The 22,915-nt window shown below is 45.2% G+C and overlaps 1 protein-coding gene across 2 annotated transcripts; it reads right to left on the reverse strand.

The window, feature by feature from the left end:
* Nucleotides 1–1,079: 1,079 nt before the first annotated feature.
* MFSD1 (major facilitator superfamily domain containing 1) lies at nt 1,080–21,505 on the reverse strand. Of its 2 annotated transcripts, XM_079100398.1 has the most exons (16): nt 21,331–21,505; nt 20,214–20,266; nt 19,135–19,247; nt 17,638–17,680; nt 17,288–17,355; nt 15,682–15,790; nt 12,222–12,324; nt 10,521–10,619; nt 9,778–9,889; nt 8,614–8,670; nt 8,099–8,255; nt 6,580–6,677; nt 5,906–6,018; nt 4,162–4,209; nt 3,345–3,427; nt 1,080–1,678 (listed from the first exon to the last, which is right to left on the reverse strand). In XM_079100398.1, the coding sequence occupies exons 1-15, from the start codon at nt 21,476–21,478 to the stop codon at nt 3,366–3,368; spliced, it is 1,383 nt and encodes a 460-aa protein (XP_078956524.1). In that variant the 5' UTR covers nt 21,479–21,505; the 3' UTR covers nt 1,080–1,678; nt 3,345–3,365. The 2 variants fall into 2 exon arrangements, with proteins under 2 accessions (XP_078956524.1, XP_078956525.1); XM_079100399.1 differs by lacking the exon at nt 19,135–19,247 and having other exon boundaries at nt 21,331–21,457.
* Nucleotides 21,506–22,915: the final 1,410 nt, after the last annotated feature.

The raw sequence follows: 22,915 nt of genomic DNA on the forward strand, positions 1-22,915 counted from the left end.
GGAATTTTAGGAGACCCCGACGCAGCCTGAAGGGTCCGGAAGAGCTTCCAGGAGGAGTGGTGTCTCTGGGAGGGGATGAGACTTTTATTACAAATCAGGGGAACAGCTGTGGGGAGCCTAGAGGGAACACTGAGCGAAGGGGACAGTGCGGCCACACTGTGGCACCAGGAACGCCAGTCAGCAATCAGATGTGAAGGAAGCTGCCGGCAGGAGCAGTGCACTCTGGATCTGTTCCAGGACACTGGGTTTCAGACGTCAGCAGCCGTTAGGTTACTTAAACACTGGCTCAACATTTGCACCTCAAATATCTATGAGCCCATCAAGGGAAAGCAGAACACAGGAAACACTCAACACCAATAAACAAAGTGGTAAAACTGAGTTCACTGAAGAGTGCTTAGAGGTGTTGGGACTAACGACACGTTAACTAACTCAGGCTGACTCCTTACTCCCTGGCGGGTGAGCAAGATCAAGGCTCAAAGGCGGTTTCAATAGTTAATGACAATAAACCTGACTACCGTCAGGGATTGGTTAACAACAGTTCCGGGAATGTGATCAGCTCGTGCTTGCCATGTAGTCCAATGGGACTCTCGCCTGCGTGAACACCCATGCTTTGCTGACCTTTAAGCTGACTGGTTCCCGCCTAGCCCCCACCCTACATAAAAGCTGTGTGATTTCCTCAATATACGAGTTCCTGCTGTCACTGGTCTCCCTGATTGTCTGATTGTCCTCCGCTGGGAGGACTGGGAGCGGGCAGTCAGTCAGTCAGTGGGCCCTGCCTATTCCGGTCTGGCCTTGTTGGGGAGTGTCCCCTTCCCTTGTCGCTGGTCGAGAAGAGCAAGGGGGCTTAAGACCCTGACATATGGGTTTGTCAGAGAAGCTGCAGGCTGATTATTTTTAAGATAAAAAACACAAATGTTATTTAAAGTCCAACCCTGAAGAAAGACCCATTCTCATAACTTCTCAAAGACTGTAAACAGGCACAATTTCTCTACTATAACTTCAATTTTCTTAATCTTCCATGTGAATAAAAATTCAAATCAGTGCACTTGCATTTTTTAAAAATAAAAGACAACTTCGAGTATTCTTTTTGCAGTGTTTTTATTTATCCATATATCATAAATTATAGAATGTTTTAGTTTTTAACTGGTCTATAAGAAAAAAACATACAGAAAGTTTGTGTTATGAAGACATGCCCCAGGTGGCCGGGTCCCCAGTGCAGAATGCAGCAGAGTACAGCCGGCTCCTCAGTGTCTCCCGCCACCCAGGCAACGCCCTGCAGAGCACCACGGTTCCTTCTGTACAAAACGGCCCGTTCACCTCGCAAGAGCTTCCTGGTTTTTGTGGAATTCTCTTTTTTTGAGATGAAGCAAAATCCACATTCCTAAGACACACTCAGTGACAATCATCTCGATACAAGATCCAGTGCTTTCCATCATTGACATCCCTGCTGAAGTCCACCGGGTTGCTCTGGAACCACTCACTGTTGATCAGCCTGTTCCACAGAATTCTTCAGCCACAGGATACAAGAGGAGGCTAGGACAGCGCTCACACACACACTTCAGAACAGGCAGATCCAGAACATACACGTAACTTTTCACTCCATTATTTTTCCTAACAACTAAACTCTAAATTAAAAAAATATATGTGGTTTCTAAATGAACGGTGTGCGCAGTCCACCCTCAAGAGTCTGCCGCTTCTCATCTGCAAAACAACACAGTGACTCATGGAGAAGGGGAAGAAGAAACCACGGAGCCCCATCTGGTTTACAAAAGGAAAACAGCCAACACAGTAAGTTGCGCATTTTTCTGGGTAATTCTCTAACTCCTCTTAATTATAAAAGTAAGAGAGCATCAATGTAGAAAATTTAGAAAACACAGAACACAGAAGAGCAGAAAAACAACCCTTATAGCCCTGCCATTCAAATGCAACTATCATTGTTATGGCTTCACTTCTTCCAGTATTTTCTCTACTAGGACACAGGTGAGTGGGTTTCAAACATGCAGATTTCGACATACTTTTTGTTAGGTCTTTAAGCCAAAGTAACTCCATTTTGAAAAACAGCAACTGCCCACCCAGGCATGACTTTCCCAGTAGGCCCCACCCCAAAAGAGTCCCAATAACCAGAACCACAGCAAAGACGTCAAGTAACAGTCACAGGGCCAGACTGGTTATTTTTTTAACTACTCCCTTGTACATGACCATATAGTTTAGAAATTTTTCCAGAGGCTGCTGCTCCTTGCAGAGGGGCAGCCTGGCAGACTCTCCATCAATAAACCTTTCCTTGAACTCAGAGCTGTGTCTCTCGTGGATACTTGTGCCAGCTACCCTAACACTTTTTCTTGAACAAAATCAACATATTGCATTTTACCTTCGGCTTTTGTTTATTCGGCACATTAAGTCCCTATAACATGAAAAGTTCTCCTACATCATTTCTATTTTTGGTATGATACACAAGACCATCATAAAGAATTTAAAACTCACATTTCTGATTTTCCCCCCAGCGCTAGAGACTGAACCCAGTGCCACATGCACACTAAGTAAGTGCTCTACCACTGAGCTATACCCCCAGCATCACAATATTTTCTTCAGATGTATTTCTAAAAGTAGATTACTTTGTCAGAAGTAAATTTAATAATATGTCCAAAATCCCACCCTGCCCCCAAAATAACCTATTCTACAAGACTTCAACCTATTCAAGTCAAAAAACTTAGAACTGTAAGGCATATATATTTTAAATAAAGATTTAAAATCATAAACAAAATTGTATCTAATATTAGAAATAACAGGAAATAGAATTACTAGTGTCTTAGCAAACTTAGAGAATATTAACTTAAACTCCATGCTATACACCTTAGTCTGTTCCAAATGAGTCTGAGAACAGAGAGTTATATGCTGATAGCAGGACAAGATGAAAAATTACCTCAACTACTTAAGAAAAGGTAAGTATCTGAGAGAAGGGAAGAACATATCAGCCCAGGAACTAAGGGCTGGGCCTTTCCTGGGCCACACAAGAACTACACATTGCTCTGCCTATCAGAAGGGAAGGTAAGCCCAATTATGTTTTATTCTTAATTAAGCTGCTATGATAGTCTTTTTAATTATTTTTGAAACAAGAATTTTGTTCCCATAGATCCAAACTGTCAGCTCTTAAAACTCAAGAAAGACTAATTTCTTAGAATTCCAAACCCAGTAACTTGAAATAAAATGTTGACATTAAGACTTTCAAAATATAGACAATTCGGCTGGGATGTAGCTCAGTGGCAAAAGCACTTGGCTCACATTCACGAAGCCCTGGGCTCGATCCCCAGTTGCAAAAAAGAAAAGACAAAAAAATAAGTAAAGACAACTTTTCTCCCTTTTCATACTTACTCAGTATGAGAAAGTTTCATTTCTTCCCTTTGTCTCGCAGAATAATTTAGGTTCCCACCTAAAACACAAACACAGAATCTTTTCATTCAAATATTATAAGAAAAATTCGACCACACATAGACCTTATTTTAAGTAATAGAAAAAGCTATGAAAGAAAACAGAATTCTTATGTGTGATATAAATAATCCTTAACTTTAACTTTTTATCTTTAAGTTTGGAACTATGTATTGCTTCAGGTTTTATTAACTGAAACTTTATATCAATATTCAATAATAATGAAAATTAAGAGAAAGTAAAGGACATGACCTGAAACTATTTAGACAGCATGTGTATTACATTCTGCTAAGCACATAGCTTCCCATAGCAGCAAAGGCAACATTAAAGTCTTAAAAGGAACAACAGAAATGCACTAATACATATTACTACTGTTTTAGTAAAAGTAATTACAAACCGAATACTTTTGACCTTAAAATGCAAACTACAGCTATAAATTCGCTTACTTATTATTTTTTTAAAAGTACAGGAATGGAAACACATGATGGCTTAGGTTATTTTTTTAAAGCCATATTTTTGTTCATGTAATGACAACATCTAAGATTTTATATTACAGGACAGCAATTTAATTACTTTTAATAAATGTGAAGGTCCAGAATACATAATAGGTATTACATAATCGAATGTGTTTCCAGGACTACTGAGTCAATGAAAACAGTGGCCTACAAAAGGCATGCAAACAGCCCAGGGACCCATGTGATGACCCACTGGAGATTAGGAAAAAATACCACTTCTTACCTCGGGCACGGTTCACCAAATAAAGTAAGACCACAGATAAAAGTGACACTACGAAACAAAAGGGGGGAGGGCTTTTAAAAATAAGTATTTCCTCTCAAAAATTTTTATGTAATTCAAAATGTAGATGCATCAAACCTTTATTAATTGGCTTTTAAAAATTAAAATAGTAGTCATATTATTTTGTTTTTCAAAAGCACTAAAAGTAAGTCATACAGCATTTTCTCCATGAGAACAGGCTGCTCCTCAGCCGGGACAGGAAGACCTGAAGAGAAGTGCGACCCTAACTCCAGCTGTCTGTCAGCAGACGGATGGATAAAGAAAACGTGGCATTTCAGGCAGCCAGAAAGACGGAACTACAACATCTGCTGGTAAATGGACGGGACTGGCGATCATCACGCTAACTGGAATAAGCCAGACCCGGAGTGTCAGGGTCAAACGATGCCTCTCATAAGCAGAAGCTAGAGAGCAAAGGGGGGCGAGGCTCCCAAAACAGAAAGGGATCAGAGGAGTAGAGGAAGGGGATGTGTGTGGGGGCCGGGGAACTGGGGAATGAAAGGGACCAAAGCAAGCCATGTGCCCACATGGACACGCCCCAGAGAGTCCACCCCACAGGAGGGGAGCCAACCCCCCACGCTGCCCCCACCCTCGTTCCTCTCCCCCTGTAAGTGCTGATCCTTCCAGAACCTCCCACATCGCTGACAGCCCTTAGGACTGCCTATCATTTCACAGAACTCCAAACAGAACCAATTCCTTGGGGACTTCAAGCCCGAAGATTCCATGAGCATTTCAGAAATGAAATAAGTGAACAAGAAGACGTGGTCACCAGACTCCCGGAGCCAGGGAGGGTCTCAAAAGTCAGGGCTGGCTTTTCCCTTTTCAAGTGAAGCAGTTTAATTTACTTTAAATTAATATGGCATCAAAGAAACACTTTTCAAATGGTGCAGTGTTTAGTCTGAGACCAAATTTATGTTGAATTGTGGACTGAAATTAAACTGCAGGTTACAGCATTAAAAATTGACAAAACACCTCATGACCTCATACTGAATTCTTAAATGACCCACTTTTTAAAACAAATCATTAATTTTTAAAATTTGATGCATTTGTTTCTAAGATTATAATAATAAATGAACTTAAGGCTTCTCATAAGCAAATACCATGCCTCAAGTACAGTCTTCACTGCTGCAGATGCTAAATTTGCTAAAATCATCATGCTTGGTTTATCATTTTAAATATATCAATGAAGAATGAGACTTGATAGGTTACAGAATACATTTCCAGATAAATACAATTTATTGTGTATGGTAAACATTCTCAATGGAAAATTTCTTTTTATAGTTTTTCAACAGTGTCCTAAAACTTCCAATGAATAACTGATTACAGGTTAAAACTTAGACTGAAAATACAAGCACCTTAAAGCAGCCTAGTAAGTGAACCATGAGCACTCACCCCAAACCACCCCAGCACGCACACATTCACACCAGGCACACACTCGGGACCCTCCAAACCTTTTACTTAAAGGGAAAATTGTTTTTAAACCACGAATATTTAAAACAACATGAAGCAGATTCATTCCACAGATGCCTTTACAGAGAGTAATCTTCAAACAGGGGACTAGAAAGTCACCAGCTGTGAAACTCTAATACAAGAAGTGGGCAAATCTGAGCGAGGTTTTAGAGATTAAGTTCCAGAGAGAATGGCGATGATAAAACCTGAAGATAAAAATGTCGTCACAAGGCATACTCACAAGAAACACAGGCGATGAAGAAAACTTCTAGAAACAAATATCCCCGAGTGTCCAGGATCATGCCAGCGATAATGGAGATGATGGCCAGCCCCAGGTTCTGAATGGACTGCATGCTGTGGTTGAGAAACAGAGAGGCACACTGACTCTGCAGGGTCCACAGAGCCAGCACTTCACTGCCAGCTGCGTGCTACCAGAGAAAGTTCCCACTGGGGACCACTGGACGAACTCTGTTTCTTCTCCTATCACTGTTTCTGCTTCTGGACCATCTGCTCAGGGGTAAAGGAGCCTGCCTCCCAGTGCATAAATCCTCAACCCCTTCCTGCCCAAATGAAGGGCTATGCGGACACCAGCCCAGGCACGGCTGCCCCTCCTGCCTTCTGAGGCCAGAGATGGGGCTTGACTTCTCCTCGAGAAGCCCTGGAGAGCAGGCAGGGAATGGCAGCGTCAGCAATGACTTCTTAGAGCTTAGCTCAAGACGGCTCCTGCTCCAGCCCTGGAGCCCTTAGCGCCACCACAATATCCTAAGTAGATGCATGGACTTCTCCAGTTACCTCCAGGGTCAGAGCTATCCCAAAAGCCCACGATAACTAGACTCGGGAATCAGTTTTTCATGGTAATCAAACTGACTCAGCAGAGGGAGACTCCATGTTCCACTGTGTAAATACTATACTCACAAGCCATATGCAGTTCCCAGCTGATGTTCAGGAACCACAAATGCCACCATTGGCCACAGTGCACAGGCGAGCAATGAATAGGAGAGTCCCAGGAGACTCTGCAGACGTCGGAAAGAAGAGTCTCCTTAGCCAAAAGGTGACTTTCCTTTGATACAATTTAGCAAAAGTATCACAGAAGCTTAAATATATGAATATTTGAAGAAATTTTATTATAATTAGACTAGAACTCATTCAAATGATGCCAACCCATCCCCCACCCACGTATCTCTCCAGTGACGAGCTATGCACTGTCTTAACCACTTTTGCTAGTCATGGCACTGTGTTCAGACATAGCTGGCTGGGGCCCAGGATGCAGAGAAAATAAAGCTAATATGAAAACAGTTCTCGCTGATGTTAGGGGCAAGCTAATTCCCAGCATTCACTAGGATTTACAAATTAGGCATCTGAAACAATATCATATCAACAGTCCACTAGCCTGCCTCCAGGGCCACCGGTCACAACTGGGAAGTGGAGCAGAAAACCACCAACCACTGGTTGTTAGACATCACCTAATGCTGACTTTAACTTTGTGATTTAAATTTAAATAGGAACCACTTATACCTATCAGATTGGTAAACATTAAAATAATGCCAACTTCCCACACTGGCAAGGAAAGCAGACACATTTGTATATTACTGGGGAGGTTTTAGAGTTATAAATGGGAACCAGGCATGGTAGTGCATGCCTGTAATCCCAGAAGCTGGGGAAGCTGAGGCAGGAAGATGGCAAGTTCAAGGCCAGCCTCAGCAACTTAGCAAGGCCTTAGGCAACTCAGCGAGACACTGTCTCAAAAAAAAATGAAAAGGGCTGAGGATGTGGCTCAGTGGTAGAGCACCCATGGGTTCAGTCCTCAGTGCCACCAAATAGTAACAATAAAGTTATAAATGGGCAGAAGCCACTAAAGCAGCTTCACAAGAGCCATTGAGATGGTAACAGCAAGGCCTCTGCTGCGGCGCCTCCAGCCCTGGGAAGAGGACTGTCCCTGCAGGAATGTGTGTACTCCCCACGACCAGCCCGAGTGCTCACGCCCAGATGCTGCTCCTGCATCAACAGATCAGAACACAGCACTTCGGCCCGAGGTCTTAGAAGTGACAACATGAATGGCAGCAAGAAGGATGGTCAGTTTACTATCGCTCTCTAAGCCACCCAGAGTTAAAGCCAGAAGAACAGACACTGGGCGGACAGGTACGTTGCTGCTTTCAAGCGCAGGGCTTCTCTGAATGGTGTTCAGAAAAGGAAAGGAAATAACCAGCCTTTGTCTTTCGTAAGGCTACTCCAAGTTCTACTTCAGCACTGAGGTCGTCCTCTAAAAATAAGTCAAATGAACCAAAAGAAACCTTATGAATTAATAATCTCTAATTACACTTTAAAAAAATAATTATTTTGCACAAACTTAGGCATGCCAGCTGGGCTTGCTAAGCATGCTCCTGACACCGGCCCAAAGGTGTCCTCGCTGAAGCCCACCCCCCAGTGTCATTACCATAGCGATCCAAGGGTTCCACATGGTGAAGGCCAGCATCATGTGGGACACGAGAGTGGTGGCCACGGCACACAGAACCCAGACGATGTTCTTCCCTGTCTTATCCACCAAGAGCCCAAATATCGGGGACATGGGTGCTGATATGATGTACACGACACTGACCAGAGAACACAACAGTCAGTGGAGAGCAGCACAGCTCAAGAGAAATGCCAAAAAGGCCCCAAAAACTAGGCAATGCGACTCCTAACATTTAGTACAGCATTTTCTAAACGGCTATCAGAAAACAGAACATAAAAAATAAATTAATTAAGAAAACAGAATGTAGAGAGTAGTCTCAGAATTCTCTGGCTTTCCATAAACACAAAGGTGGCCCCTCAGGATTCAAGTCCCATCCCAGTTTCATCCCGGGTTCACATGTGCTGTTCGGTCATGTGCACCCTTCTAGCTTCTTATAACATTTGTTTATGAAGACCCCAACTTCGCAAGCATAAGCTCTTAGAGGATTAAGTAAATACCTGTTAACTGCACTTGCTGCCTGGGAAGAAAATCCAAATTTCTCCATAAAGAAATCTCTAAAATTAAAAAAAATAAAGCATATTAGAAAGAAGTACTCTGTTTTTTAAAAATAAGTCAAAATAAAGATGAATAAAAATAAATTTAATAAACTCTTTTTGAAAGGATTTTCCCAGCTTATTTGATATTCAAGCAACCAAAGTCTAAGTATTTACAGAAATATTTCACTGCCTCAAATGCGACATCTATTTTCTTTCCTTTTACGTATGCTGAGGGCAGTACACACAAATTTTCAGAAAACCAAGTATGCTGCTACAAGGAACTAAGATGCTTCTTTTCCTTAAAGGCAGTACTGAATGGGTTCTGTGATAAATAAGATCCTTGTTTCAAATTATTCAAAATGAGAGCATGAATTTAAAGGTTATAAATATGCATTCCTACAGACTCATCAAACTCACATATTGCCCTGCTTAAGCAGCTACCAATGAAAAAGGAGAGAAGCTGAAGATGAAGTAAAGAAGACTCTGCTCTGAATCCTGACTCTCAGTCAGACAGAAACACAGTCCCAGCAAATGGGGAGGACCAGTCACGGGGCATCTGCACGTGGTCCCACTCCCAGCAGCCGCCTCCTCATCAGGGGATGAAAGAGAAACAGAAGGAATACTACCTCAAAATCAAGGGAAAATCAGTTTTAGGAATCAAAACCTGCTTCAAAATCAACTCCTAAGGCCAGGCAACATGGCACACACCTGTAACTCCTGCAACCCGGGAGGCTGGGGCAGGAGGATCACAAGTTCAAAGCCAGCCTCAGCAACTTAGCAAGGTCCTAAACACCTGAGACCCTGTCTCAAAATTTTAAAAAATTTTAAAGGGCTGGGGATGTGGGTCAGTGCTTAAGCACCCATGGGTTCAATCCCCAGTAACAAAAAAAAAAAAAAATCAGTATTATGAGTCAAAAACTGTTATGTTTCTTCAAAGGATTAATAAAAGTAGTAAACCAATACTAAAATCCATGATAGCCCAGACAGAAAACAATTCCTGTATAAATATAAATTATAACTGAAGAAAGTTTACTGCTTTATTTAAAAAACAAAACTGTATTTATGATTAAGCTCTCCTATAATTTAGACAGGAAAAAAAAAAATGGAATCCTAGAGAATACTCACTTTCCCAGTCCAATGAAAGGGAACACCACAACATAGTAGCAGACACAGATGATGAATATGAGCCACAGAGGTAAGGAGAAGTCCTTTATATCAGTCAACTTAATAACTTCACCTTGGAGAAGCAAGGGAGGATGCCATGAGCATAATTCTACGCAGCTGAGGGTTTTCATCTGTAATCAACAGTTCTTTTTTTTTTTTTTTAATCATGTGTTTAATTTTTGTAATTCAGTTAAAAAATTTTTTTTTCTAGAAAATTTGACAAACATTACCTCCAGGATAACTTACAAAGACATAAGGAAAAGCAGAAGTCAAGACTGGAACCTACCTTCCCCCTCTCTTTTTGAAACAATAACTGTTTCACAAATATAAAAACTAAAACTGAGACTGCAAATTCTGTCAAATGTTAAAGAGAGGAAAATGTATCCAAAAATCAATCGAGATAAGTGGAAATAGACGCAAAAATAAAAAATAAAACGCATGCACTAATCCCACTGGGTTCACAACACTGCACTGGGAACTTACTGCATTTTAAACATCAGCTATAATACCAGCTACTCAGGAGGCCGAAGCAGGAAGATCCCAACTTCAAGACCAGCCTGGGCAACTCAGCAAGACCTATCTCAAAATAAAATAAGAACAAGGACTGTAGCTCAGTGGTAGAGCACCAGGGTGCAAGCCCTACACCAACAACCAAGAAAAGCCACAACTCCCCAAAGCTCCAATCTCCTGCCATTTAGCCTTACCTGTTTTCCCTTGTTCTTTATGAAGGATTCTCTCTGCTCTGTGATCCAAGTAAGCAAGGGCCAAGGCACAGATTAGTGAAAGGACACAGGTTATACCCCCTAAATTAAAAAAAGGAAATCTCAAAAAGAGCGCAGACTGGAGGTTCCTAAAGAGCAGCACTTAATCAACAGTGCAGGGAGTCAAAGGAAAGGCCAGAGGACGGGCCCACGGCAGGTGCCCAAGGAACAGCAGTCTCTGAACCCCACTCTCCCAGCACGAGGCTGGAAAACGTCCTGTCCTGCAGAGCACAGGACGGCCTGGGGAAGCTGACAACCAGCTTCAGGTCAGCCTAGGCACCAGCTGCTGACAGGCACCAGGGCGCAGCTGCCTCCTCTGGTGCTGTCCCAAGCCCGCAGCCCAAGCCCAGCACCCACGGGCCCACACTCCCAGGGCACAGCTCTTCCGGGCTCTCCTCCTGCAGGTTCAGCATTTCCAGGGGTGCTGACCTCACATCATCAAAGTAAACCAGGACAGAATGAGTGCCACTTATGCGTCCCAAGAAGAATTCCAGGAAGAGGCTTAGTAAAATAAGTGGATCTTTCATCTTTACTTGGCTAACACACCGTGATCCAGCTGAGAAACAGCTGAAATGACAGACGGCAGACGAGGGCTGCACGCTGGCACCAACAAGCAGAATCATAGAGGACCTAGAACCTAACCCTCTGGGCTTCAATTCTCCATCTGTAAAACAAGAGGCTTTGACTTGTTGATGGCAAGGTTTTTTTCTGAGTAAAATTCCCGCCACCACAGAGACGCTAGTCAGATGGTGAAGAGCATCTGGAAGTTAAGAAAGGAGCTCTAGCGAAGGCAAAGGACTTCAGAGGGAGTCTTCAGAGGTCTGCCTGCGGGGATGACCTCTCCACTGCCCCTTTAACAGTGAACAGCCCAGGTCTGCATGCAGCCCATTCCAGCCAGTTCTCAACTGGACCACAGTGTGTTGGCCTTAAGGAATTAAAGACATGCCAATGTTGAACCCAGCTCTCTCCGCAGCCCTGCAAGCAGACACAGCCACACAGTGGGCCTCAGGAAGACAAAGCCACTGCTCAGAGAAAAAAAGCCCAGGAGATGGACCCAGAGAACTTCAAACACGTCTCAGAGACCACCCAGCAACTAGCACCTTGGAGCCTTGGTTAAGAAAATTAGGGGCCAGAGTGATCTACACAGTTCTGTAAACCTATCAATCTTACAGAAGAGAAACTGAGACAAGTATGGTTAACTTTCTTGACCCAGCCGGCAGAACTAGTTAGAACTCGTTAAAGGCAGCACTAGAATTCGGGGCACTGGCGGACTCTCAAGCATGACACCTGACCTAGCTCCAACCTCTCCGGGCACTCGGACTGAACTGGTCGGAAGGAAGCCATTCTTCCTTCTGCCCTGTGCAAGCACCTGGGGAACCAACTCCCTGCCTGCTCCCGGTTTCTGTGGAGGCTTTCTCTGGGGATGCATACGAGGAAGGAGAGCCTCCCTTGAGAAAACGGAGCGTAAAACACAAACAGGACACAGGACTGCTATCTCTCGTTAGGCGGAAGAGCTCTCAAACAGTGGGGCAGAACCACACTGCGGTGGTCTGACACCGACCCCGGGGCTTTCCTCTCTGGCCCAATGCCTCCTGTGACAAGCTTCCAGCAGCGACAAGCTGTGGGACATCGGGGTCCACTCACCAACCATAAGTGTGACCCCCAGGGTTGTGTGACCGGCAGAACCCAGCGAAGCTTCAATCTCAGAATACACCCACCCCATGAGGTTCATGTTCACTGTACTTCCCTAAAGGAAAAAGAAAAAAAAAAAAAAACTTTTGATTATTTATACGTCTGCCTCATTTGGAAAAAAAAATAAGAATTTGAAGCAGCTTAATTACACTTACAAGAAATAAGTACAATCAGGACTCAGAATAAACAGAAGATTTTTTTAAATATAAGAAAAAACTAATAAACTAAGATGAAGCCACAGATAAAGTCACACAAAATGCCAACTTATTGAAAATGATAGTATCCAAAACACACAGTACACGTAGAACTTTCCAGTGCCAAAGAATGAGATGAGTCATAGAATTCAGAGTTCCTGAGATAAAACCATACCATAGCTCAAGAAAAGCACAGCTTTTCCTGGTACTGAAATATGAAAAAAAAAAAAGGAAAAAAGAAAAAAAAATCCTTCCTCTGAATGTCCTTAAGGTGAAGAGTAAAAGTGAAAGCAGATAATGTCGTCACTCACTGATTCACTCAGCAACTCCTGAGGCCCTATAACGTGTCGGCCAATGTTTCAGGAATATAATTAAAAGCACAACAGAAATTTTCATGAAGCTTACACATATTCTAGAAGGGAAAGCGTGGGGTTCAAGTAGATAAGGGCAAATTCCACTTGGGTTCTGACAGACCAGACCAGCTGCACATTCGAAACGGACCCCAAGTCAGGCAGAGGCAGAACAAGGGCAGCAGTAGCAGGTCAGAGCCCAAGGTGGCTGGCAGTGGGCGGGATGGGGCCTGGGCATATTGTGATGGTACAGTCACAGGATTTGCGAACAAGAAACACGTGGGACATGGAGAGATCAAAGGTGGCGCTCAGATCAACACTGTTTCACCTAAGCAACTAGAAGAAAAGAACTGCCTTCAACCCAGGAGGCTTGTTTGGGGTGGGCAGAATGCAGGGCTGGCTCTGGGACGTGTAGTCAGAAATGCTAGGGCACACCAAGGAGAAATGGCACGTAGGCAGATGCCTCCGGTGTGGAACTCAGAGGAAGTTCTGGAGGAAAGACACAAACCCAGGAGCAAGGCCATGCTGTCAACACCAGGATGGCCGTGGCTGGAGTGTGCCAAGAGAAGGTGCCCAAAACCTCACCCAGGGCACCCCAGTTACAGGCTCGGAAGAACCACGGAGCCACCAAGAGAAGTGGAGAAGAGTGCACAGAAAGGAAGAGGAGGCCAAGGAGCCATGTTCTGGAGTCCAGGGAAAGCACGCAAGCGGGAGGGACACCAGCTATGCCAAATGCGGACAGTGACAACACTGGACACGGAGAAATGACCACGCCTCAGCAATATTCTCACAGCAAATATAGCCACGAACTTCACACAGCTACCTCTTACAAAGTGCTAGCCAATGGCACCACGGACCCAGGCTCCACGCTCACTCAAGTCCAAGCTCCTCAGAGACGGGTGCCGCCCCACACCGCTTCACTCTCCGCCACCTCAGAGCTGGCTCAGCAAGCCCTCAGCAAGGACTCGTTGGAATATAAGCTTCAAAGTGACAAGTTACAAAGGAAAATCACCTAATGCCGGAGCTCCGACCCCAGCCAGCTAAGAGGACAAAAGTAAGCCAGGCGTGAGGTCCACTGGCCGGAGGAGGAGCGCAGCAGCAGCCCAGATGTCAGAAGCCAGTGGCACCCACCCAGCCACGCCAGCAGACCAGCTCCTTCACACCATCCACGCCCTTCACCTCCGAGGGCTTCGCACGGCCCCAAATATGTAACCCAGATAACACCAACCGCCCTGGCTGAAGCAGAGGGGCTGCCAGGCCTGGCTCCCTCCTCCTCCAGCCCTCCCACCGTTCCCTCAGCTCTCGCCCTGGGTCCCCGCAGCCCCAGCCTCCCCCCAGGAACTCAGAGCTCCTCGGGATGCGGCCCCAGGAGTACCGCTAGGGCATGAGGACGCAGAGACCTGGTGGTCCCTGGTAACAACAGAGCCCCCGAGAACAAGTCCTGCTCAATGAACTACTTCCTTCTCTGAGAACTTACACAACCAGATCCAAAACTGCCAGAGACACATCTTGACTCGCCTAAGACACACAACAGAGCTCTTAAGAGTCCTTGCAGAAAAACTGAGAAAACATGGAAAAAGAAGCTCAAGGAGTTATGAAGTGAAATACTGTTCTGGAGTTTCCTATCAAAGTGATGAAGCAGCTGAAAAGGCAGTAATGGCCCCACTGTCAGCGCAGGATCCTCTCCTATCCCACAACAGGGATGCCACCATCTCTGCAGGGGATGAGGACATGCATCTCGACAGTGCTCAGGGCCCCAGCAAACCCCGTGACTCTGCTCCATCCCCAGTCCCCGGGCCTAAGGAAAGAGAGGCAGATGAGTTTCACAGGGAGAACATCGGACCACAGAACTATGTAAGACACAGACAGACAAGGAAGAACCTATGTTTACAAATACATAGAAACCATGAGGACGTATTCCAGTTAAGATTTTTTTTTAATTTTAGTTGTAGATGGACACAACACCTTTATTTTAGTTATGCAGTGCTGAGGATCGAACCCAGTGCCTTATACAAGCTAGGCAAGCACTCTACCACTAAGCCACAACCCAGCCCCCCAGGAAAGACTTTTATACTGAATTTCTTCATACTATTTATTAGTCTTTGAAATTCTGGTTTTTAAAGGCAAGAATATTTTTTTTGACTCCTCTATTCATAGGACTTTATTTAAAAAAAAAAAAAAATTAATATGACTCAGGACTGCCAAAAAAACTCCTGGGCTGCATTAGTAAGCACGTGAAGTCCCCAGGACAGCCTCTATCAGACCAAACCTGAAACACACGGTCAATCCTGGGTTCCCACGTCTAGGATTCAGGTGAGCAAGAGAAGCATCACACCACAGCAAGGTCTCCGGGACCCGCACCACAGAGCTTAGCCCACCACAGGAAATGGACGCTTCTGACCAAGAACTTAAAGCCTTCAGATAAGCCACGTGCTGCGGCAGGGCGGAGGCAGCATGGACCACAGAGGGCCCGAGTGAGGCGACGGCAGAAGCTGCTCGGGAAGGAGGCTCCCCACGTGGCCCCATCAGAGCAGGCCTCCCAGCTGAGGAGATCCACAAACTGCCACAGACACACGACAGCAGAACCTGCCCGGCCCCGTGTGGAGCCGTCACGGCAGGGATGTCAAAAATGGGAAGACTCAGACAACAAACCTAAGAGCCTCCCTATGCTCAGAAACTGAGCTAACGAACGTTCTCTTGGACATTTTCGATGGTATACCAACTAAATAAGGTTAGGAATGCCTCAGTGAGAATAAAGTAAATGCTGTACTAGGACGAAGAGAAATACACGAAGATCAGCGCCACGCGTGCTGCCCAAGAGCGCACGCCGTCCTGAGGTTTCCAAGCGGTAACCGTCGTCATACTTACGACTCTAGCCATGCTGAGCTGCAGTCCAAACACCAGGTTTAATTCTTTGCCTTTAAACCAACTGACGGCATAGGTGTTCTGGGCAACCGCCAAGGACTCCCCACCAATCCTAAAGGTAGGAAAAGGAAGAGAAGTCACAGCTTTTAAGGACACACCACAGCTATCAATTCTGACACTCCCTCCTTCAAGAGGTGGGTCTCTGTCCCCTCTGCTGCATCTCAGGTGGGCCTGTGGTGGGCGTGACACTGTGGTCCCAGGACCCCAGCCAGGTCCTACAAGCTGACACCCACGATCCACTCTAGGAAGGCCAGCTACGCCCGTGCCAGGAGAAAGGCAACCGCCCAGAGCCACGTGTTGGTGCCGCAGCCAGCAGTCCTCCTCTCAGAGGTGTCCCAGCCCAGGAGGCAAGCAGTGCCCAAGTGACACCAGCGCTCAGCCTCCAGGGGTCTTGCAGCTCCAGATGTGAGGGCACAGACACAGTGTCCACACGGCACCTCCCAAGTCCGAGCACAGTGAAGCGCAGCTGTACGCCACTCTGCTGGAGTCATCGTAAAGGTTGCCTGGGCAACGGGACAGGCAGCAAGTGGAGCCGGGGTTGCTGGGTCGCCTGCCACCCTGTACAAATGCTGCCTGAGGAGACCAGCCCAGGCCCGTCCAAGCAAGCGCATCTGCAGGTCACGCTCGCTGCGCAGCCATGCTCTCCTCCCTCCTGCGGCTCCACCGAGGCCCCACACGCGCTGGTACTCCTCGAAGGCCCAGCTGGGACCTGTCTCCTCCCCTCCTGGAAGCCAGCCTGTCTCCTCCCCGCCTGGAAGCCAGCCTGTCTCCCACTGTGTAGTTCCGAACGCATGTCCCTTCTCCCCTAGTAGCCCGAACTGTGACTCCTGGATGGCCCACGTTATCTTTGAGAACATTACTGAGCACAGCCTGGTCTCTGAATCCCCTGAACGCCCTTATGTACGCTGTGCTTCCTGCTCCTCCCTCGGAGCACTTGTGGGGGTCTGTCGCCTATGTCCACAATGCCCTGGTGCTGGTGAAAGCCAGAGCACACCATGTTAAAGACAAGGGGACTTCTGTCGCCTGCACCTGGAGGCAGGAAGTCCAGGGCTGACGCAGACAGACTCTCAGGGAACCCTGCTCCTGCACGGCTTCTGGGCAGGGAACAAGGGACCTGCACATCCCCAGAGAAGAGCGAGTAGTCCAGGATCACGGCCGAGAAACTGACAGCCTAAGCTTTTCTGAGGCGAGGTTAAGTCAAGTCTCCAAGACAGCAGAAAAAGCAAAGAGCCCGGAGACACAGCCCCGGGGAAGCAGTGAGCGTGGAGCCGACACAGGGCTAACCACGGTCTGCAAAACTGCTGCTTATTTTAAAGTAAACTAAGACAACTAAGGAAGTCTTACACGTAGGAAGCAAGATTTCAAGGATTGGAAGTAACTCATCAAAAGAACCATAATATATTTTTAAAATTCTTACTAAGGGGCTAGGAGTGTAACTCACTGGTAGATCATGTGCACAGCATGTGCTGAGACCCAGGGTTCAAGCACCAGCACCAAAGAAAAAGTCCTTAATAAATATATTAAGATAAATGAAATTATGCAAACTTACCCAAACACAAACCTTCCAAATTCCATCAGCCAAAAAGCATTAACTATTGCACCCAGAGCAAAAACCACCTATAATGTAGAATTTAATACTGAATCACGAAGGAAGGTATTCAAGCAAAACAATAAATGTTAACTTCTATAATAGTTTTACTATTCCTCCTTAATAAATCTGTGAAATTAAAATGCTAATGTAGATGTGTTTCAAAGCTTAGACTATATTATACCATAGGGACATTTATGGGCCTTGCTTGAGTAAGCTAGATGTTCATTAAACACATTTTTGCCAGTAGAATTAATTACACAAGAATTCAAAAGTCACTGTCAAATAAGCAATAAATACATTGGCCTTACCTGTCCTACGCAAACAAAGCAGCTAAAAATAATTGTGCCCCATCTGTTTGAGAAAGAAGGAGAAAAGTTTTAATTTTTTTCTTATATTACCATGAGTAAACACAGATTTCTTTACTAATCATTCTTTCTGGTTTTCTCTATCCACTCTGCATTCTCCCCATGGACAGAGAAATGAAGTGCTCATCTGCCTCTAAAGTCAGCAACTTTCCCAGCTGAAGGCTAATTTACAGAAATCTAGACTTCTGAGGAGTTTCCAGAGACTTCGGTAATGGCATGTATTAGTTTAAGCCATTACCATAAAGAAGTTCCCAGGTCAAAACCTTTTAAACATGGAAATTCTTTATTAAATTTCTATTAAGAATTTAGGATTGATTACAGGAATGTTACAGTGAGTAAATTTTAAGTGGTTTTATAATACTTGATAACTTAAAAACTACTTTTAAAACAATAAATATTAACCACGTTAATACAAGTCCAACATCTACAGTCTGAATAATTAGTGATTAATGTTTCCCCAGAGAAATGAAATGCCAGTATTAGAAGAGCACTTAAGATCATCCGAGTAAACTGCATTTCTGAAACTTAAATCCCTCTCCGGTGCCTTGTGCGATGGCCACACCATGTTCAGCTATACATTCCCTATGCAAGATTCATATGGCCCCAAGACATCAGTCACCCTGACCAAGTTTCATTGTACTAAGAGGAATCTGCTCCCCTGAAAATTCAAGTCACTTCTACCCCTTGAGACTAAGTAAAATAAATTTAAGTCTTGCTTCAGATGCTAACTCTTCAGAAACTTTCAAGTTAGCCCCAAGTCTAAACACTCAGTTTCTTCAGCCTGTATCCATCAGACAGAGTTCAAATCGCTCCATCACCTTCCTCTCTGCCTTTGGGGAATACTCCCAGTAGATCCAAGTCACCACTGCAACCAACAAACAACACACACAAGTGTAAGGATGAAGTGACAGACCTCACAGTGTTGTTCCCTCTTCAGCATCTAATGCAAGTGGTCACAAGACAACACTAAGGCAGATACAGAAAACACCATGGGGCCAAGGAAGCCCCTACCACCTATGCCCTCCCTATTGATCCTCAACCACCCTGCAAGGCAGGATCCTACCCACACATTAACAATGAGAAAACAGAAACTCAGCAGCAATCAGGAAGCTGAGGAGGTGGCTGAAAGGGGGTCCCAACCCTGGTTTGTCTGATGTGACGTATGAGCATAATTTAATTGAAAATTAAGTTACCCAGTCCATCAGCAGCCTACACTAGCCCTGATCTTAACTGAAGTACCAAGTTTCAAACACCAATTCCAGGGACTTAAAAATCACTTATAAAAAAAAAAAAAAAAAAAAAAAACCTCAAGCAGATTATCAGTCAATATACAAAGTCTATTTTTGGTTCCTTCTAGAAATAACCTTAATCTAGCCCTGCATTTTCCTAATAACCAGGTGAGATTTACCCACAGGTGAGATTTTTTTTCCCCAAGCTTACCGTATTCCAAATACTCGGTCTATCAAAAAGCCACCAAAGAAACACAAAACCACATTGGGCCAAGAGTACCAGGCATAGAGCAGCATGAACTTCATGGTATTCACCTGCATATCCTATATGGAAAGAAAATACAACTCTCTTTTTCCAAACAGTTAGGGTTAGCAGCTAACAGATGAAAATATGACAAGGTAAAACAGAAAGGTTGCTTTCTTCTTTCCGTGTTGTACAAGTTTCTTCACCATTTGTAAGTCACTTACTTGAGAATCAATCTCACAAAAACTACAGCCGCCCCTCCCAGAAAAATGGTCACACCTGGGAACTTCTTGTGTCCAACTGCCATTTGAGGAATTTCATGATTTCAGGACAGACCCTGCTGTGGGGACTGCCTTGGTCTGCCAGTATGTCTATATTCTTATTCCTTGGTTACTGCCTACAGTGAGCAGGCCTCTCACTCAGCAAAAGATAACCCTCGCCCATCCACATCCGCCCTAACAGCTCCACCTCCTCCACCTCCAACCCCTCCAATGCCTACACTTTCCATTTCATTCTAGAAATGTAAAGAGCCAATGTACACATTTTCCTTGCTTAATGATTTTAAAAAAAAAAAAAACCAAGAAAAAAGACAATCTAAATACCCAAGAAACTGTAAATATCTCTTTTTTTTTTTTTTTTTTTTTTTTTTACAGCTCAAAACCAGACCAAGAATACTGACAAGGGCAACATTCAGCCATCACTATACACATTTATAAATAACAAAAAAATATATATTTAAGAAAGCAAAGAATTACCTCAAATCAGTTGTCATTCAGAATATGGAGCAAAGGAAAGTAAAACACAAACAAAAACTAATATTTTGGCAATCCTGTGGGAACAGGATAAAATTATTTTACCTAAGGTTTTAAACAATTTCAAGTCACATGTGCTATAAAATTAATTTCTTGTGGCAACTCATTGAGAACACTCCTCCGACTTGTGGTCTGGTAAACCTTCAGATGTTAGTGTACTCGGACTTCAGACCAGGTAACTGGGGACGTGCTACTACAACTGTTACAAAGCACAAAAGCGAAAAATCAACTTACTCGCTCAACCTGGGTCTGAAGGGCAGCAGGATTGTCATAGCAGAAATAGCTACCTAGAAAGAGCAAAACATTTCACAGGTAACAATAGTACCCACATAACAATTTCAAGTTGCAAGGACGACCCTAAGATGGTTCCAAATGTTTATACTATGGGACCCAGGGCTGACTCTATGAAGATGTTGTTGGCCCACTTCCTCATTACCAGTATTTCCTAAGTCACTGCCAAATAACTTCCACAATGTAGTAGGGTGCATGTACAGCAAATAATGGGAACTTAAATTATGTCGCAACAGTTCTTCCATTTTATTTTCATACTTCACCTTGTTTTATTACCAGCTTCATGAAGCAGCCGTACTGTTTATATAAAACTACCACACAATTTTACAAACATACTCGACAGTGTCCTCATGTTAACACTGACGTCAGCACTTATCTTGGGAGCAGAAGCATATGGTTTAGCTATTCTGACTAAACCAATATTTAAAACAAATTCTAATTCTACAAACAAAATAACGTCTTATAATTTAGTGACTACAGAGCTAGGAATGAAGAAAGCTGAGTGTTCTGAAGAATCAAGTTAACAACACCCCTTGGAGGATGAGAGAGAGAGAGAAGTAGGGAGAGGTGATATTCACGCACTAGGATTTATTTTAAAGGTAAAATAACCGGCAGCTTTCAGTAGGGTACAAAGTAACACCGTCCCACTTCTAAACTCTCACGGTACACAAGCCTGCAAGCTGAGAGGAACAAAACCTGTCATCAGGTTAGAATCTGGCCTCTAAGCACAGGCCACCGAGTGACCAAAGACAAGCGAGCAGCTTGGGGAGGGGCGTTTTCTTAAAGCGTGTCGTTGTTGGCGGTGGTTCTTGTCCCAAACCCAGAAAGTTGCCGCTCCCGCTTGAATCGCTCCAGGGTGGGCTAGTGGGTGGGCATCGTCTCTGCAGAACGGGCGGCGGAGCGGCGAGGAGCACCGAAGCCCGAGCCCCGCGCCTCGGCACGCACCCCGCTCGTCCCGCAGGACCGAGCGCCCGAGCCACCGCGTCGGGCCACCCCACCCGGCCTGCGCAGTTCGCGGCCACCGGGGGACGGTCGCAGGGCAGCCGAGGCCCGCGCTCACCGAAGCCCAGCAGGCACATGAGCAGCAGCACCACCAGCCGGTGCGCCAGGCGGCTCGGGTCGCACAGCGCGGGCAGTGCGCGGGGCCTGCCCGCGCCGCCCGGGCCGCCCGGGAGCAGCTCCCGCTCCTCCTCGTCCTCCGGCTCCATCCCGCCGCTGCCAGCCGGCCGGAAGCGGGCACGTCACGTGGCCACGGCGCCCACGTGACCGCCGGGATCTCGCGGGGCCGCGCCCACCCACGTGACGCCCGCGCGCTGGCGGGGTGCAGTAGGCGCTGCGGGGCGCCGGTGTCCTGCTGCCGTGCGCAGTGACGCCACCAACCGCCTGCCCGCGATCGTGCCGCACAGTGGACACCGCCAACAGGGGCAGCCGGAGAGCGGACTTGCTGGGTCCAACGGCGGGTGCGTGTTCAAAATTGCGCTGGTGCCAGACGCTCGTCCTGGACGTCATTCGTGTTGACACGCCTGTCAGCTGGCATACGAGAGCACCCCGACCACGTTTTTTTGGGTCTTTGGAAATCTCATCAGTGAAAATGCCTATTATAGCGTGGACTCGGTTTGCACCTTCATTATGTTGAAGATGTTTGTGTGTTTTACAGCCACTTACATTTTCTTTTCCAGAAATTCTCTTCATGTCCTTAACTCATTTTTTTAGATGAGTTATTGAAATTATTTCCTTATTGACGAAATTGGCTTTGTTTTGCAAAGAGTTGCAACTCCTTTTGGCTCTTTATTTTCCTCCATGTCGGTGTTTAATGCCAGATTAATCTCTATTTTCATAACTTCAAGAGTTTGCTCCCCATATAAGATTTTCAGCAGCTTGAGAGCTCAGGCTGTTGTCTGGCACCTACAGGTGCAGCTCTGGGGAAGTTGACGCAGGAGGATCACGTGAGCCCCAGAATTCCAGGCCAGCCTGCAAGTTGCTGGTTTTAGGGATAAGAACAAACACCCCCATCTCTTGAAAGTTTATTTTTTTTTCTAACTGCCTCAAGTGGTTTCTACTTCACTGCTGCATTCCCATGATGTAATGCTCACAGGGCAATCAGAATGATGATCTTAGTTTTAGGGTTTGGTGTCAAAGGATGATGAGACAGCCATTCAGTATGTGAGCGGAAAAAGCCAACACGGGGTTTATCGTGCCCTCAAGTCTCTCCCAGTGCAGCAGGCTGTTGACCCTATAGGAGGCATTTGGGAAATAGGGGGCCCAGGGATAGGGAGGTGCACTTCAGAGGGAAAAGGACTTGACATCATTTGTAGAATAGTGCATATCCCGGTGTGATTGTTGTTAACTCTCAATGGATTTATTGGAGAGAATCTGTGATTGGCTGATGTTTGGGGGGCATGGCTTTGCAAAACCTGCCAACTGATTCTGCGAGTTAACTTGCATCTGGGGTTTCTTTTTAATTATAAAAAAGGGGCGCCGGGGGATGTGGCTCAGTGGTGCAATGCATATGTGAGCTCTGGAGTGAATCCTCATCACCCACTTTAAAAAAAAAAAAAAAAAAAAAAAAAAAAATATATATATATATATATATATATATATATATATGGAAAAATAGAGAGTTTCGTGACCAATGCACCCTTGGC

Source organism: Sciurus vulgaris (genome assembly GCF_902686455.1).
Source record: "Sciurus vulgaris genome assembly, chromosome: 10".
NCBI lineage: Eukaryota > Metazoa > Chordata > Mammalia > Rodentia > Sciuridae > Sciurus > Sciurus vulgaris.

What these genes read in the sequence shown, in the direction of transcription:
- MFSD1 (XM_079100398.1), bottom strand. Translation starts at nt 21,478, where the DNA reads ATGGAGCCGGAGGACGAGGAGGAGCGGGAGCTGCTCCCGGGCGGCCCG. An exon ending in AGCTCAGCATGGCTAGAGTC is followed by an intron (nt 12,325 to 15,681) that starts GTAAGTATGACG and finishes TTTTTCCTTTAG; the next exon opens with GGAAGTACAGTGAACATGAA. An exon ending in CCTTTCATTGGACTGGGAAA is followed by an intron (nt 8,671 to 9,777) that starts GTGAGTATTCTC and finishes TTTTAATTTTAG; the next exon opens with AGATTTCTTTATGGAGAAAT.